Source organism: Uranotaenia lowii, chromosome 3 (genome assembly GCF_029784155.1).
Source record: "Uranotaenia lowii strain MFRU-FL chromosome 3, ASM2978415v1, whole genome shotgun sequence".
In the NCBI taxonomy this organism is placed as follows: Eukaryota; Metazoa; Arthropoda; class Insecta; order Diptera; family Culicidae; genus Uranotaenia; species Uranotaenia lowii.
This window is the reverse complement of record NC_073693.1, coordinates 35,304,207-35,323,337: the sequence shown is the minus strand read 5'-3', so window position 1 is coordinate 35,323,337 and position 19,131 is coordinate 35,304,207. Positions and strand designations below refer to the sequence as shown.

At 34.1% G+C, this 19,131-nt stretch overlaps 1 protein-coding gene across 1 annotated transcript in view; it reads left to right on the top strand.

The window, feature by feature from the left end:
- LOC129751556 (sodium-dependent dopamine transporter) overlaps window positions 1-12,476 on the top strand; it is a 97,605-nt gene extending 85,129 nt beyond the window's left edge. The window contains exons 3-9 of the mRNA XM_055747134.1: window positions 831-965; window positions 1,027-1,327; window positions 1,385-1,762; window positions 1,826-2,063; window positions 2,126-2,354; window positions 9,519-9,787; window positions 9,851-12,476. Coding sequence (XP_055603109.1) covers window positions 831-965; window positions 1,027-1,327; window positions 1,385-1,762; window positions 1,826-2,063; window positions 2,126-2,354; window positions 9,519-9,787; window positions 9,851-9,964 — 1,664 coding nt within the window. The 3' untranslated portion in view covers window positions 9,965-12,476. The remainder of the gene's footprint in view (window positions 1-830; window positions 966-1,026; window positions 1,328-1,384; window positions 1,763-1,825; window positions 2,064-2,125; window positions 2,355-9,518; window positions 9,788-9,850) is intronic.
- Window positions 12,477-19,131: the final 6,655 nt, after the last annotated feature.

Genomic DNA, 19,131 nt, shown 5'->3' with positions numbered 1-19,131 from the left:
TGGTATACTTAGAGCACCTGTATCCGTGGTCCAAACAGCCGGTTTAGACCCAAATTCCGACCCGAGCAACCGCACTGGGGATGCATTATACCAGTTTCAACTCAACTTTTTTTAGAGCTGGTATAAGGATTGATCCAAAACTGATGAGATTTGGATCCAATTTGACGCAGTTCTAAACCGTTTGACAGTTAATGGAACACGAGTGCAGTTGCCAGTTTTTTCATTGGATCGGATCTAATTTCTTTGGTTCAATTCTTGTATAAATTAGACCCAAAAATACACCACGAATACAGATGCTCTTAAAACCAATATTTACGCCTGAACCGTTGCAGGTGCTCTTATGTGCTGCAGTTCGTTTGTCAGCGATCATCGAGCTTTCTTTATGAGGATATAGTGTGAAGTTGATGAGAGCTGCTCTACGGTGGAAATGTAGCATCCGCAATTCCGCAATCTACATAAATAGTGTACTTCAGAGCATTTTTTAACCATATAGCGGAAAAATACTACCTGTCATAGCTAGCAGGACAAGCTTGTATAACATGATGAACTTTATCAATGGTAGATTGTAATGTTTCAATACACCATTTATATGATTTGCAAAATAGCATTTTCGTACGATTATCGAATGCAGTGTCTTTTAGACCAGATATTTTTACCATGAAAGACGTCTTGGTCAAAATTGAGCACAGTATTTTACATGAAAGAATCGATGAAAAAAATAAACAATAATAATAATAATAATAATAATAAACAATAATAATAAACAATAATGATAAACAATAATAATAAACTTTATGTTCTTATTTTACTCCTGTCATTATCCTTCACAGGTGCGTTCCTGGTACCGTACGGCGTCATGTTGATCGTTGGAGGTATCCCTCTGTTTTATATGGAGCTGGCCTTAGGTCAGTTCAATCGAAAGGGAGCCATCACCTGTTGGGGCCGTCTAGTGCCACTCTTCAAAGGTAACTAAATCTTTCTCTTTAATTCAATTTTTTCTACAGTGAAGTTTTGTTGTTCTCCCAGGTATCGGTTACGCAGTAGTACTTATTGCCTTCTACGTCGACTTCTATTACAACGTGATCATCGCCTGGTCGTTGAGATTCTTCTTCGCTTCGTTCACCAGTCAGTTACCGTGGACGTTGTGCGACAACGAGTGGAATACGCCGCTCTGTAAACCGTTCGAGTTCGGTGGAGCTAACCGGACGGCAGCAGCCGTTTCGAGCATCATAACGACCACCACGATCAACGGCACGCTCACCAATGTGACCACGGCTGTTGTGGGTAATGAAACGAAGTTCACCTCGGCGGCTGCCGAGTACTTTAAGTAGGTTTGTCGATCTTAAAATTTTAGTTCGAGGCTGTAGTTGTCCTATCATTTTAGCCACTACATTCTGGAGCTGAACAAAAGCGCCGGACTGCACGACCTTGGTGCCATCAAGTGGGATATGGCCGTCTGCTTGTTGGTGGTTTATCTGATCTGTTACTTCTCGCTGTGGAAGGGTATCAGTACGTCCGGAAAGGTCGTCTGGTTTACGGCCTTGTTCCCGTATGCAGTGCTTATGATTTTATTGGTTCGTGGAATCACCCTTCCTGGATCAGCCTCCGGCATTCAGTACTATCTGAGTCCGAACTTCGACGTGATCTACAAACCTGAGGTATGGGTCGATGCTGCGACACAGGTGTTCTTCTCACTGGGTCCTGGCTTTGGAGTCCTACTGGCTTATGCCTCGTACAACAAATACCACAACAATGTCTACAAGTACGTTGATGATTTATCAATTGTGACCCAAAACCAATTTAAACTGTAACTTTCTTCCAACAGGGACGCTCTGCTGACCAGTTGTATCAATTCGGCGACCAGCTTCGTGGCGGGTTTCGTGATTTTTTCGGTACTCGGGTACATGGCCCACGCTAGTGGACAAAACATTGAGGACGTTGCCACCGAAGGACCGGGGTTGGTGTTTGTGGTTTATCCAGCAGCCATCGCGACCATGCCCGGAAGTATCTTTTGGGCGCTCATATTCTTCATGATGTTGCTCACCTTGGGATTGGACAGTTCGGTAAGTGATTTTAGTTTTTCAAATTGAGAAAAGTATTTCAAAATCTTTTTCAACGTTTCTAGTTCGGTGGATCTGAAGCTATCATTACTGCGTTAAGTGATGAATTCCCGAAGATCGGACGTAATCGAGAGGTGTTTGTGGCCGGTCTGTTTACGCTGTATTTCTTCGTTGGATTGGCTAGCTGTACCCAGGGAGGTTTCTACTTCTTCCAGCTGTTGGATCGTTATGCTGCTGGCTACTCGATACTGATAGCTGTGCTGTTCGAGGCGATTGCTGTTTCGTGGATTTACGGTAAGTTTCAAGATCAATTCTTCATACCAATATCTCATCATTTGATATTTGAATTATAACTTTTGCCCCTAAGCTAGGGTTTGTTGTAGTTAGTTTAAAATGTGATAGTAATTATAATGGAGAAGGGAGTATTTTTTTTGAAAATTTTTGTTTTATCGGATAGTTTTTTTTGCAGAATCGTTTCAATAGGGTAATATGTAAACAATGACTATAAGTCTAGTAATTTGAAATATCATAATAAAATCCCATTCCTGTCTAAATCGTTTCTAAAAAAAATATTTGAAGCCTTTACCAAATTTTCATCATTCCAGTTTTTGAGGTTAAAATTATGATATTCCAGCAATATTTTGATATTTTAAAATTTGAGACAATATTATCAACCTGAATCTCTTGATTTTGTAATGTCATTTTTTTATTAATTCTGGTTTAGGAAAAGCCTAATTTTGATATTCAAAAACCAAGTCTAAAAATTCTTAAGATCCAAGTTTCTAAAACTTCTAAATTCGAAATAGGTTTTCAAATTTATAAATGATTGAAAATTTAAATTCTAAAAAATTTAAATTTTAAGTTTAAATGTTCAAATGGTGGAAAGATAAAAAAATCGGAATTTTTCGTTCATTACACTTGTTAACAGCATTTTTTAACTAAGTATGCTGAGGGTAGTTTTTAATGTGAAATAGGGCGCTGAAAAAGTTCTCAGTAGAACAGTTTTTGAGTTATGCTCCAATTATGAAAATATGAAAAAATAAAAAAAAGTACTTTTACTTAGAGTGAAATATCTCGGATTGCATAACAGTAATTGGAAATCTGTCATATTAAGGTGAATAAATTCTCTATCGATCATTTGAACTTCATTTTTACGTTTAATCAACAGTATTGTTGATATTTGTGACTTTATGATAGAAAAACTTATAAAAATCGCATTTATCTAGAGAAAATTTAGTTTCGGCGGAAGTTTTAGGCTCGATGGTAACATTTAAAAAAAATTATTCTCTATTGGCCTTAAATGTCAATTCAAAGATTTCAAGTAGTTATTTGTAAAAATCGGTTGAAAATTGAAGAAGTTATGGTTACTTTACCATAATAGTATTTATTGCATTTTTTGAATAATTTAACGAACTGCAGTATACTAATCATATGCCGTTTTCGTTTTTCTCCATAGTATTAAACAACAAAATATGAGACAGATATTTGCAACGAATCGCAAAGTTTTTCAAATGACAAATTTTCTGCAAACCTTTCTCACATGTTTTCAAATTGCATCATCTGCATCTTTTAAATTCTTCATACCATGTTTTGGTTTGGTGTGTATTTGTTAATTCTTTTCAGAAGTCTTTTTAATTCTGTCCTGTGTTAGAGATTACTGTAGGGAAACAGCTAGGTTGTGGGATATTCGAATGGTTACTTTTCTTATTATTAGAGTGTTAATTTTTTTGAATTTTTCAATTAAAATCGCTTTGCGCATGTTAATAGGAGTTCCGTAAGGAAATGTCTAGGAGCATAGGAGGTGTAGGTAAAATGAAGATCGCACCATTTACCAAAAATGGCTCCTGATCTATGACCTCTCCCTTACTTATTCAACCCTTTCCTGAGATACTTGAATATAGATTCGAAGACGTATAGACGGTTTCTATTGCTGGTGATACTGACTTATCATTGTTTCAGAATTTTTCAAATAAGCTTTTGAAGAATACTGGAATAACAGATTTATGGTTGATCCTAAAAAGTATCTTACTAACAATCCTTCCTTCATCCCTCATTGACTACTAGGACGTGGCCGGCGCTGTTATTGATCTTTTTTAAAGGGAGAGCATGAGTTTTGTGCTTTGAGAATGAATTGCTAATCCCAAGCTGCATTCTTTTGGCCCTTGCACAAAACTGATGGCCTCGATCAATCACGGAGTAGCAACCATTGGCGATGTGGAGCTCGTTCTACTTAGCCACGCCAGCGATCATGGAGCTCGAAATGTATTCAATATGTTTGTCCAATTAATCAAAGAATTAAAATGTTTCAAAATAATGTTAGTGAAGCATTTCGGGTTAAATGATTGAAGGTGGATATGAGTAGTCAAACAAGCTAAGCTAAGCTAAGCTAAGCATATGCCGTTTTCGTTTTTCTCCACTAGCGCGGGGTAAAACTTTTTCTGAATAAACAAACAGAACCGTCACCCGGGACGATGTAAATATATGGTTTCTATACTCACCCTTATGCTTACCCCCAACACTGACAACTTCTACGGGTTGCAACCGCCTGCTTGACAGCAGTTAGGGCAAAACTGGATAACAGGTTACCACTACGAATAAACGAAAACACTATAAGTGTTGTCATCTTGTTTGTTTATTTATTCGGTTTTGCACGATTTGTGAACATGAAACTATCGGTAGCAAACCGAGGAAGTTGTCAGTGCGGGTGAGTGATGCCCGGGTGAAGATTTGATTTCACTAAAACAAAAAAGAATAAAGAAAGACTGAATAGCGATTAATATTTGAAAATGGTACGTTAATTAAAATATCGATTCTGATAAACTGTAGATAAATGATTTTACGAAATTACTTTCAGAAGGACTATATGTTAGTAAAGTGTATGTCTTGTATGTCCAATCTGAGTTAAACTACAGAGCTGTGACGAAACATTGAACACTGATAGAAGTACAAAAAAACGAAATATGCAAGTTTTTCGCGTTTTCTTCTAGAAGCTTTATGAAGGGATCGGGGAAATTCATCCCAACTTAAAGATAAAAATGGAAGCTTGCATAAATGCAAGGTTTTTGTACAAACAAAGATGGTGGCTGCTCAAGTTGAGTTGAATTTCGACATGACACTTTATGACACTTTATGACGTTCACAAATTGAAACTTATTTCTAATTGAAAAATTCCGTTTGCAATTCAATTGACCTAAACTCTAATCCGCATCAACAAATTGGACACTATATGTATCAGGCGTTTACCTCTCACGATGGTCCACAGAATTAGAAAAAAAATCAAAAATCTAATATTCTCTACTTAACTCAAAATTTTGATTTAAAAAAAATGATTTTGTCATAACAGTTGTTATGCTGATATGATATATTCTTCAAGAAACCTATTTCAGCCTCAATTTTTTTTTTGCATGTTCTTCTCAATGCTCATAATCAAATTTAAAAAAGTTTTTATAAATTTGTGTGACTAACACAAAATTAACATTTTTTCGAGGTGTTACATATATTCATTGTACGTTATTTTGACTAATTTGAATGCTCTGAATCTAAATATGCAATTTTTCTCTCAGCTTATGTTATTGTTTGTTTGTTATAGTTTGAAGTTTTTTTTAAGAAAGTTTTGCACTTTTTTGACAAAACTTTCAAACAAAAATGTAACATTTTAAAATAAAAGTTTTAAATGAATTATCAACTTTTCTCAAGACTTCAAGTTACTATGCGATCTTCGAAGAAAGTTATAGAAGTTATCTATTTGTTTACTTTTGTTTTTTTTTAAGACTTTTTAAAAGAAGTTTTATTCATTGAACTTAAGATATTTTTAATGCATAAATCTAATCGGGGCTTATTCTGCGACTCGAGTGACGTGACTCGCGAAATTTCACTTCTTCGTCCTGACTCCAGAAAATGCTTCAGAGAAGAAATTTGAGTATTGATGAGATCTGAAGACCAATTTCATTTCAAGTCTAAAGAGAATCTTTAAGCCAGCAAAACGATGTGAAATTCCGTAAGTCACGTCACTCGAGTCGCAGAAAAAGTCCCATTGTTTTGCAGGTTTCTCCAAATTTGTAAAATGAAATCAGTTTTTTTTAACTTTCTGCAGAAATGTTTAAAATACTTGTACCTTATGTTATTTTTTCAAATTTTTAAAAACTGTTGAATTTAACTTTTTTAGATCATGCATCATCATCATCAAAATATTATTCCTTAACTGAATAAAGTATAATAAACGAAGTCAGAATTGGATTTTTCATAAATGTAGGTTAGATAGTTAATCAGTTATCAATGATTGATTTTACTTAAAACTGACACATTTTAAAACTCCATACCACCAAAACTAAATATAATAGTTTATATTTGACAAAAAAATTTGAGTCCAGGACGTCTACCAAGTCTATCACTAAAACATAAGCGCCAAAAATGCTTCTACCTTTAGTTATCAACTAAATACTATAAATAAGTTTTTCAAATGGTAAGACGTGTTTATTGAAAAAAAAAATTTTTTCTATCGTAAAACACTTGTCTTTTTAATCTTCATATTTTGTTTTAATTTAACAAAAAAAAAATTACAAATTAATTAAATTACAAAGTTTTAAAATTAAAGTATTCAAATTTTAAGAATTATTTTTGATAAGTTTGTCTATGTTTTTCAATTCAGAATTTTCGGTGTTTTAAAAACATAAAGCTTTCACTTTTTTCTCAATTAAAATATTTTTTTTTCCAAATGAAAAACACTCCAGCGATATTTTTCAATTAACCCTTTAGTTGAAAATGAAGAAAAGAAATGTAAATTAAGATGAATAATAATTAACAATTATCATCCTAACAATTATTCATGGTAATTTACTTACCTGATCTGACATTTATTTTAGATTACATTTTTATTTCCTAAATTTGTGTGATAATTATGAGTCAGAAAATAATGTTAGAAATCCGTTTCAAGCTTAACTTGAATTTTGAAACCCTCCCTTCCCATGGACCATTGAAAAAATAACAATGAAAAAATATTTATCTTACTTCTACAGAAAAAATATTAAAATGTGAACAGAAATCTCTACTCTGCTCGAAGAAAATCTGAAAAATAACTTTTCAAGAAGCCTTTTCAAAAAGAAAACAAAACTTTCAAACATAAATAGTTCAAAACGACCGCATATGTTTCATTTGATTAAAAATATTGAAATATGAAATATTTTTCGGGATGATGTTTCAAACTGACTTGAGAAAAATGATCTGGATTATGTACTTTTTATTACTGTGATAATAGTTCTAGAAACAGTTCCAAATTTTATATTATTTTATCAAAATTGTAGATCAAAGTCTGCAAGAGTAAGATTAGAAGACCCTTTTTAATCTCATGAATCAACGCTGTCTACAATCGTACCTTATCCATATTTTGTTTTTTTTACCGAACTTGTTATTTCAATTAAAAAAAAAGCGATGTCATTTTGATGTACATAATTAAAAATATGTTCCTATTGATTTAGAAAACTAAAAAAAAAACTATGCTAAAACAACGATGAGTTAAATTTTAATCTTATTGTACCTCCTTAGACCCGAATGATTTGTGTGGTTAAAGGGTCTCAAATAACAATAATAATAATTGGATCTCCTGAAACAACGCTATGAAATGTTAGAATCACGTAGCTTCTTTTATTGTCAAACTAAAACATTTTAAAAACGAACACCCACAGGAGCTCAGTAAAACTTCATGTTTCTTTAAAGAGATCTGAATTCTACTTAAGACTAAAGCATACATCTTCCATGGATATAATAGCTAGCATCTTACTAATGCTAACACCACCAGCCCACAGAAAGAGTACTATGTATGCCGTGACCGAGATTCGATCTCATGACCCAGACAACCATTTGGTGGGTATTTCGAATTTTCAACGCAAATATACGTGTAAACATATCGTATATAATGCAGCAAAACCAGTATATATTTATCATTTTGGAGGCCATACAGGCACATTAGCCCACATATTCTTGGTTTGGATTGTATTGAATTTCGATTTACACGATTTGTCATTGGCATCATTTACGACTACTCTGATTGGGAATATCTTTATATACGACAATTTTCGTAACAATATGGAAAGTTTGACGACTTATTTGGTCGTCTTTTGCGACTTTCATTTTCCATCAGTTGAATAAAAATTAAATTTTTTTTTTGAATTTTAAATCAATTGGTTTATTCATCCCCAAAAATAATAAAAATAAAATTATTTCAAAGAAATGCGTTTTTGCTGTCAAATTCAAGTTTATATCGTACAAATTTATTATTTGCCTGATAGCTGATTTTTTTCAACGTTCATGAAGTTATTGTTAGTACCTGGACTTGATACCCTGACGATACGATTTGCAGCTCATGATGGTTCCTCGACGCTATCTGGAATATATAAATTCGAGGGGATTTGCTTCAAAGGCATTAAACCAAAAGCAAATCGTATATTTCTATAACTAAGATCTTTTAAATCAAAGAACACGTCATCGTTGATCTAAAAATAGATCAACATTTTGAAGCCTCCTTAAATACGATTCTAATCATCGATGTCTTATTATCATAAACGATTTTATTGAACTTATTTGTATTCTTTTACGATTGCCAGCAAATACGTTTTACGAAAATCAGACACGCGAATTAATTTGCATAGGTATACGATTGCATGCACATTGTTACGAATCAATGCAGTTATATACATATATCTCCAAGTGGCAAGCAAACTTGCTAGCTTACTTTCTTTCTGCTAAGATCTAACACCTGGTTGTTATTTTTTTTTTTTTTGTTTCGATTATAGTCGTTTTACCATATTTATGGCATTCGCGACTTTATCAACGTTACAGTTGGCGGATAGTTATTGAAAAACTTATCCGGTACAACTGTGTTCGATATTTACTTTTGGGCTCGAACTCACGGACATCGGCTCAGGAGACAACAGACTTGCCAACTGAGCTATATCACAAGCCCACCTGGTTGTTATGATAATATATATCGTATTTTATGTTAAAAAAAAAATCTTAATTTCGAATTATTTTATGCAAAGTACGACAAACTCTGTCAATCATGGCTGATCATCGTCCCAGACAACCATTTGGTGGGTATTTCGAATTTGCAACACAAATATACGTGTAAACATATCGTATAATGCAGCAAAACCAGTGTATACGTATTATTTTGGAGGCCATTAGCACACATTTTATTGATTTGGATTGTATTGTCGTAATAAAATCATGCAATGTAATCAAATACGATAAAGAATATGCATGGTCCGCAAATTTTGGTTCAAAATAGTGTTTCATCCTTTTGAAAAATTTAAGGGTTTTAAACAATTTTGTAGAAAATAGCCAGGAATTGATATCTGATGACACAAAACTTTCAGACGTGGACAAAATCTTACTTCAAATAAGAACTTGGAACACTACATTTCTTCAAAAACAGCTGCTATAAATATTTTTTTTTTAATTCAGGAACCGAACGCTTCTGCGAAGACATCCGGGACATGATCGGATTCGCTCCAGGCATCTACTGGCGAGTGTGCTGGAAATTCGTCGCCCCTCTATTCCTGCTCTTCATCATCATCTATGGCCTGATCGGATACGAACCCCTCAGCTACGAGGGCTACGTATATCCGCCGTGGGCCAACGTCCTCGGCTGGTGCATTGCCGGCTCCTCGATGATCATGATCCCTCTGGTAGCTTTTTACAAGTTGATCGTTACGCCTGGGTCGTTCAAGCAAGTGAGTGACTTTTTTTAATTGATTGTTTTGAAGGGATATTTGATTACATTTTTCTATTTACAGAGAATTAAAATTCTAACGACTCCGTGGCGAGATCAGCAGCTGGCGATCAACGGCGTTACGACGGAACCGGCCCAAGTTCGGTTAACCAATTCGGACGAAGGCGAAGAGGTTTGAGTGCAATCCTTTTCGCTGAAGTTTGACATCTATTTCGTTTGAGTAAATAGGAGGAAGAAGCATGATGAGATTCGATGCGGAAGTTCGACTACCGGTTCGGTTGTTTAGCGAAATCCATTTAGCTTGTAGTAATGTTAGGAATAAAATTTTGAAATCGATATAATCATACCAGAAGCAGCTGTGGTTTGTGTGGGCTACCGCTATTTTAATAGGCTTATGATAAATGAAACTCCACAAATATTTCGAAAACAGTGTTGAACTGCTGTTGGAGAAGGTTGAAGCTCTCTAAGAGCTTCAACAAAACATGGGATTAGCGAAACGCTAGATCTCAACCTGTATAAGCTGAAGGTTGAACTCAAATGCTGTATAGATAATATAGATCGAACAGATTTCACTACTGTAAGAAAGAGAGGTGTAACAAGCGAATTGACTCATAATAAGGAAATCGGATAGCACGTGGCTACGGAATTGTAAATATCGTGCGATGTAGCCACTTTAGATGACCATTTCCGGTGTAACTCGATGACTTATCTATAGATAAACCAAACACAATGTATCTGTACACTCGTTACCAGTTTTCTATGGCCGTTGATGATAGAGTATTCTATAAGGATAGGCTTCGCATAGCAGAAGAAATGAGAAGACAGAGAGAGAGAGGATATCTTATGAAAATGTAAAGAAAATCTCACTTGTTAGTCCAGTTGCAAGGTTTGTACCCCGACTAAAATGCTTAGCTCCTCAAAACCCTAAACGTACAATGCCTTGCCTCCACGCTTTAGGTACCATTTTTTGTTTTAGACCACTTGACTTTTTTAGAACAAAATGGAGCGCACGCGCCCGACAAAGCTTTGCAGCCATAAAGCTTCGTTCGGGTGTTGAATTTCAAGACGGGAATTAGAATGATTCTTTTTTATGCCCTTTTATCTTTTTTGTTCTACTTGTTCTATACAAAGAGCTATTCTTGCAGTAAACAGTAAAAAGTTAACTAACTTCACTAGAAAAAAAAACAAAAGCTATATATAATATAATATTCCGGAGAAATTGCTAGCTTGAACCCATGTCGTGACAAATCATGTTAAAGGCACGCGAACCGCTTCATCAAATTTTTGTATAGTAAAGCTCTCTAAAGTGTGTGAAAATGTGAAATATCGAATTTAGGCGAGCTTTTTGGGCGGGCAACGAGCGAGAGTGCTCGATTTTGTTGAGCACAGTTCGAAAGCTCTGAGCTATGAGCATTTGTTGATCTAATTGACAAACTTGTATCGTTTTGAAGTGTACAACTGAAAAAAGTAATTGTGAACATCAATCTTACCCATAGACAAAACTGAAAAAAAAACAAAACGGAATGAGGAAGTTGATCCCTGCTTTTAAAGATTTTCTGTTGCGAATTGAAGGTTTTAAGTTGAAAAAATCCTTTGAATCCAAAGTTTTTCTGACATTGAGATTTTTCTAAATATTTTTTGCTTTGAACTGTTTTCAGGGGTTCTAATCTATTTTTCTATTACAAAGGTAGGTTCTTCTTGTCTTGTCTCCCAATCAAAGATCGGAAATATAGAATGAGCATTACTGTGTAATTTTTCTTGAACAGCCATCAAGTGATTTTACACCACCCATAGAAATCTTTCACATGAGACTAAGATAGTAGAAATTGTCAATATTCAACATTTTTTGAGGTATCTACTAAAAAAATATTTGTTAATTCAAAAAAAAAAAATATCTTCAAACAGCCATTGAAGATGTTTTTGGAAATATTAAAAAACAATTGAATTGAAAAAAAAAACTTTAATTTCGTTATTAATAAAAATATTTTTTTTAATTAGGTACAACTTATTGTAATGGAGATAAACTTCCGATTTCAATATTTCACCAACAACAAAAAAAAAACATCTACTTCGCAGAAAACAAAAAAAATACAAGTGTTCCCCTTTTGCGGCAAACGAAATAAATAATTTGTCTAAAGAAAACTAACGTATGACGACCACACATCAACTTGGTGTTCCCCTTTTAGCAGATACGAATCGGATAAGAAATACTGTAACACTTATAACTGTTGCTAGCCAAACAAAAAATAAACCAATCAAAAATGCTTCAAATTAATAGGTACAAGTAAAATTGAAAAACATAAAACAAAAATTTAGAACTCGAAGAGTTTCCAACAATATTTGTAAGCCCACACATTTTTGAACAACATAAAAAAAAAACAACAAAGCTGTTATAACTTCAGTCGTTGAGAAAGACGAAAGTAATTTTCCTTCTTGCATAACTACGTAGCTAAAAACTTACTTATCTAATTGTTTTCGTAAAGTTTTTCGCGAGGTCAGGATCAGTGGACAACGAATGTTTGTTTAGAAGCGTTTTAATGATGTTATGATATGATAACACATTTACGATATGATTACGAATGTGTAAACCCCCCCCGGTTCCTTGTTGCTCCTTTGCACCAGATAATATTATTGTCTACCAATTGTTTTACAGAGTGATTATTTTACATAATAAATATTGATTTTTTAAACTAGTCTGTGTTTATTTTACTAGATGATAACCAACTGCTGAGAATTATTTAATTCTACACCAAATTTCACCTCTCCTCTTGTTTAAATGATTTCATTTGGCAAGACCCAATTTTAAAACCTACACAGTTAATCTTTTTGCTGTGGTCGGGACGCTTTGCTCCTGTTTTTTCAACAGCTGAAATTAAAGGACGATTTCAGGACAGCAAAAGAGTACAGGAAAACAACTGTCAAAAAAAAACTGTAAGCACGAAACGGTTTTCTTTTGTGCTTTACAAATATTTTCAAATGCTCCTGAAAGCTTGAGACGGGTTTCTGTCGAGTTTTGTAGGAAACTTTGAAACCATTCCCCCAGTCCCATTTTTATCAATCAATCTCAAATTTGTATTTTATACTTGTTTCGAGTGGAAAAATGTATTTTCTTCTTAAAAATGTATAATTTATTAAAAAAAACGTAATATTCTTCAGAACACACTCGACGGAATCGATGAAAAATCGTAGAAGATCTGCTGAGTTTGCGAAGCAGAGGTTGTTCAACAGCTTTTTCGGCTATGAAAATCACTAGTCTCCATCGAACACATCACACAACTTTTCTCAACTCAAAAAATATGATTGGACTCTTGCAGTTGTGGTAGCAGTTAACACCTGGTAGAAAAGGATGGAAAATAATTGTTTTTTGACACATGGGTGAGAAACGCGCGAAATCTTATCATTTTTAGGAGACTCAGGAGATAACTGTTCTGAAGTTAGCGGATTTTTACGTGTGACTGTTCACTCTTAAAAATATCAACAGGGATTTCAGGAAACAAGAAACGTCACGAGATTCCCGTGCTTTCGAATTTCTTGAGAATTAAGCCATTTCCCTGTGCATCGAAGTTGAACACGAGGCGGGTATAGTACAAATAATTTCTGAAAATAAATAAATTGCAATAATTTGAACCAAAAAACTATATGAAACAAAATTGCATGCTATAGAACAGTTAAGTTATTTTTGACCAAAAAAATCTGGAGTGCAAAGAGTGATAAAACCCCATTGCAATGTTAGATTTTTTTTTTAATTTGATTCATAGAAGTGTGGCTTACAAAAGAAGAATTCGATATTTTTTCCGGCCTTAGGGGAAAGTCGGATAAGACGGACACATTGTGTAAACAAACATTTTTAATATTTCGAAAACTACACTATTTGGCATAAATCTAATAAAGGGAATACGTTTTCCTAAAGCCTCGTACACGCTCGGCAACTTGAACTACATTTTTGGTTGATATTTATGTTTACATTTTGGTTGCTGAAAGTCTCCCATGCTTGTAGGGAGACTGGAGATATGCATCTCTTCGTCTAGTTCAAAAGGTAAACATAAACAAGTCTCAGCAACCGAAATCGCAGTTCAAGTTGCCGTTTGTGAACTAGGTTTAAATGTTTCAACTCTTTCGAGACCCTCGTTTTATTTACTTCAAGCGAGGTCTTATAACAGTAAACTAAATAAACAAAAACATCGGGGATCCATTATTTGATATTATTTTCTCTACTCAGAAAATAATTAATAACTCGGAACATTTTCGAAAATTTCAAGTGCTTTCTAAGATATAGTTTTTTTTTTTGGCTTCTCTTTAATCATCTGGAGGAAAATAAGCGAATTTCGGCTGAAGAGCTTGAGCAAAAAAAGTTGTGAAAATAAAGTTGCTAATGCGGGTAAAACATACACATAAGTTTCTCCAGGTATTTCAAACTTTTTATCGGTTTGATTCTCCGTATTGTACAGAATAATAAGACAAAAATAAACACTAATTTATATTCATGAACAAACCTATTCCAGTTCACGATATTAAACATGATTAGGTAAATCGAAATAAGCGTTTATTCGTTTAATCACGATAGAGTAGAGAACATGGAAATTGAAAGGATTCTGTTAAGTACTTTTGGCTCGAACGGTTGTGTTTGAGTTTGTTTTATTAAATTTCAAAGAAATTCATTACACGTATGCCTTCAAAAGATTTGTCGGTGGAAATGCACTCAACATTTTGAAACAGGTCATATAATCTGTAAAAATTGGATTCCGGCGAAAACAGTGCCTTTAAAATATGGAATTCCGAAAATTACATTTCGGTTTCATTTTGGTTTGAAAACGTTCTCAAATACTTAACTCATAAAAATACGGTGTAGTAGGTATGGTGTGGAATTATGAATATTAATTTTGTATTTGAAAAGTAAGTTAAACTTAAAATAAATAAATGTAATGCATTTATTTATTCGTTAATTACTGATAAGTGTAATGATTGGAATTGGGTAAATATTAAAGTCTAAAAGATTGTAGAAACGAATTAAAATCATTGAGCACCCCTAAGTGCATGGAAAAAGTATGTGATGCACGTGATGATAGATGACTGGTATAAGTACGTTCATTCTGTATTCGAACTCGTCGCGTCGCGTGTTCGAGTGGCGCGAGGCGTCTCGGTTACTACATACGGTACCTTTTTTGACCCGATTTTATCAAATATGGTGATTCAATGTGAAAATACTCATATTTCAACCTTATCCTTTTCGGTTGATTGTTAATTGATATCGCGTTATTCTTAAGAAACGTTGCTGTAAACATACATGATGAAATCGATAGTGATAGTGAAGATGATTTATGAAGTGTTTTTATTCACATTTGAACAATAATAAGGTGGAAAATACAATCAAAATAATAAATACAACGATACAAATAAGCAATGATAAAGCGTAGTTCTTTTAGAAATGGGACACTATCTTTTATTAATAGCGCATTAACTAGTAATCGGACATTCAAAATTTTGGCAGCATTTTGTTGCCTGTAAAAGTACTATCCGACCTATTTTTTTTTTAATTTAAAAATTACGCGTTTTTGAGATATTTATGATTCAAGAGAAAAAGTAAAAATAATTTTGCACACTTTGATTCAAAATCCATCATAATCAAATTGATAGCTGACAAAACCGTTGGTTATTCGAAGAATTACTGTATGTGAGTGGTGGAAAAGTATGCAAATACTGCCAAAAATGTTCACAAGGTTCAAATCAAGCATTGGAGTGAAGCATATGATCGGCAACTTCGGCTAAGGGTCATCAGAGAATCAAGTCTCATACCAGCATTTTTAATTTTCAAAAAGCGAAAAACTAAGTGTAGTTCGCTGAAATTTCCAAAAAAAAATTTTCTCCGATAAGCTGAAAGTGTTTCCTGGTAATGAGTCATTCAAACCACACCTCAAACACAAAATTGTTGCTTGTTCTAGAGCTCGTAAGGTGTATAGCCGGTTCCGAGGCTATGGGACAGATGATTTCTGATGAACGACAAATCTTATGAAATACCCTATTTTAAAAAAACTCCAGCGTTTGAATACTATACCATGTCTACTCGTGGCAAGGTTCCGAGTATATTAAAGTATGTATTTGCTGATTATTTTGTATAAAATATTATGATTTGCCAAAATTCTGCTTCTGTGCAAAGAAATAACAATATTCAAAACGAAAACTATGGTTTTCGATGTTTTTTAAAAACCTAAAAAGAGTAATTTTTTATGTACCCTTCGCAAACTACGATCTATACTAACCGATTATACTTTAAATTTAATCTCATGATGGTTTTACTTCGTTATTGACAGATTATGCCACCATAAATTCCATTAAAAACCCTCAAAATGTGGCTTAAAAATAATCAAATTTGTAAATTTCGAAACATCTGTATCCACTAAATTTCCCTCAGTTTCTTTTAAAAGAGATGTATTGGACCGAAAAGTAGCAGAAATTGAAGAAAGATGATGCAGCCACCTAGAATACTGTTTAGACGATGTAAAAGTTGGAAAAACTGATCAATATCATGACTGCAAAAAGTGTGCGTCAGCCGATGAGAGATACCAGGAATAAAATTGACATCTTTCTTACAAAAAAAGATAAATAATTTTTTTCAATTTTTTTCATGAATTATCATAAGATTATCTTCATTTCCTTCATAGAAAGTATTTTGATGAAAAGAATGGTTTTTGAGATACACGCATTCGTAACTGTCCCATTTCTAAAAGAACTAAGCTTTATGATCAACAAGCATTTTTTTTAAATATAAATTGAGTTTTCTTCGAAGCAATTTCCCTGATACGCATCAAGAGGATTGTAGAGAATAAAGGAATTGGGAAAAAGAGATCTAATTTCCTATTTCATTTCTAAATAAAAGTTTTGTTAGTGAAACAAAAATATTTATTTGAATTAGTTCACTTATTTATTGATCTCTTTTTCCAATTTCATCTATTCTTCACAAGGATGATATCATCTGGATCTGAAGCATCAGCCCAATCTACTATTTTATCCCACATCCTTCCAACACCTTCAATATAATTTATAATTTCTGGATAATCACACGAGCATCGATTCTTCATCTAATGTTACTTCCGAAAGCAAATCATTACGCTACAATGCTTCGAGGTTCTCGTCCATTTGTGGCTGATCATTATACCGCTGCGAGCTTTGTATGAAAATTTCAAATTCTTTAATTTTTACACCTTGTTTTTGCTGCCATAAATAGCAATAAAAATTTTGGTAGAGATCCATCAAGTCCTGAATTAGCGCTACGAGTTTTAATTTTGTATGGGAAATCAAAATTTTTCATTCAAAAATCGCCAAATCGCCGTACTTAAAGCTTAAAAAATATAACTTTGAATGAAAAATATTTCTTGATTCTTGCAGTTCAATTTATGTGAACAAACTACAACCCTAACTTTTACCCCAGGAAAGATATTCGATGATATACAAAATTTTTGTTTTCAAAATTATTTTTTTTCAATTTTAGCGTTTTTGACTGCTTGTTTGAAAGCTGTGAAACCGTAGGATGAGTATAAAAAATCTCAAAAAATGCAAGCAAAGTCTGATATTTTTAAATACTTTCAATGGATTCAGATTTTTTATTTTGAAATAGTTATAGTTTTTTTCATGAAATTCTTAGCTGCTTGTTATGTAAGCAAAAAATGAAGCTTAAGAAAAGTCAAAACCAAAAATCAAAGATCAACTTCATTTCAAGCGTATTTGAATTTTTGGATGATTTAATGTGCAAAAATTTCTTCTTCCATACAAATTTCCATTTAAAATTGAAACGCGTTGCGCTAACTCAGAAATCAAGCAAATCATCTCAAGTTTTACACTGATGCTCGGTGACCCAAAAGGCATCGAAAAAACATATGGGATCAAAAAGTTATTTTTTGCAGCGGTCTACTGATCATCAGACGTCATACATAAAATTTCTTAATCCGTGAACGTTAAGCTAGCATATCTCTCATCCATATTATGTGGTAAAATTGTATTATCGCTACTTTTTTCATTTAACAAATGAGCTGAAACTTCGTCATCGGAAACAAGTTTGTCTTCGAAAATTACTCCAATTTTTTTCCGGGACCTTTGAATAACTGTACGTTGTGCTTCAGTATATAATGTCGTTTTCTTCTAATTAGTCCCTCAATTTTATGCTGGTCGATCGTTAGATACTTTAATGGCAGAAGTTAGAAGCATCACTTTTCCATTCTTGATGTTTATTTTATTTATTGGCTGTGATATAAACCATACTGTTTTATCTGCCAGCCGATCGTGGCCTAGAGGATAGCATCCTTGTCTTATGACCAACGGTCATAAGATCGAATCCCGGTCGTGAAATAACCTGGCACACATCGTATGATGAAGGTTGGCGGTTTTAGCATTAGTGATTTCCCCTCAGCTCGTGGCGTAGAGCCTTCAAGTCTTCTAAGCCAGCGGGCATGAGATCGAATCCCTCAATGATGCAGCACATACATGTGGATGGATCTTTTCAATCGCTTTTTTAATCGCTCACTGAAAGAAAAAATATTTCATAGCGTCTGGCATATTGCAGCTATCACTCCAATCTACTAATCTGGAAATGCATCTAAAACTAACGACCAATTTCGATTTTGAGTTCGATCTCCAAACTATTTGAAGTTCTAATACATGGGCGGCTGTACGCTACCACCAGGACTTTGATCTCCGATTCTCAACATGGTTTCGAGAAAAAAAATTAATAGTCAGGAGGAAGGTTGTCAAGTTGATTCTATTTACATCGACTTTGAGAAGGCGTTCGACCGTGTTCCGCACAAGATATTAATTGCAAAGATGGATCAATTTGGCTTTCCAACCTGGTCAATCGAGTGGATTACGTCGTATCTATCGAACCGCCACGCTTACACGAAAATGAAAAAATACATGCTCGAAGATATTTTTCACCCCGTCAGGAGTACCTCAAGGTAGTCACCTGGGACCGTTGCTGTTCATCATTTTCGTGAACGACTTGTGTTTGCAATCTGATCCTCTCCTGACTTGAATATTTATACATAGGGTGATTTCGGACAAAAATTGTACGACTAGATGGAATCCACAAAAAGTTCTGTTGCCGAAGACGTCTCGCGGGCTCATGAGTCATGAATGGGGATGCTTGTAGCAGTAGAGGACAGTCAATATTTTTCATCAACAAATCAAAAACAAACATTCTTTGGATGTACATATGTTCGTCTGCGTCGCAGGGTCTCAAGACTTATTAGATTGCATCGTTCGGGCTTCGGCATACGGTGGAAGTCAAATGGCATCATCCACGGTAGTCATCGGAGTGCAAATCGTGGGAACTTCTTTTGAACCGTTTCTAGTCATTCA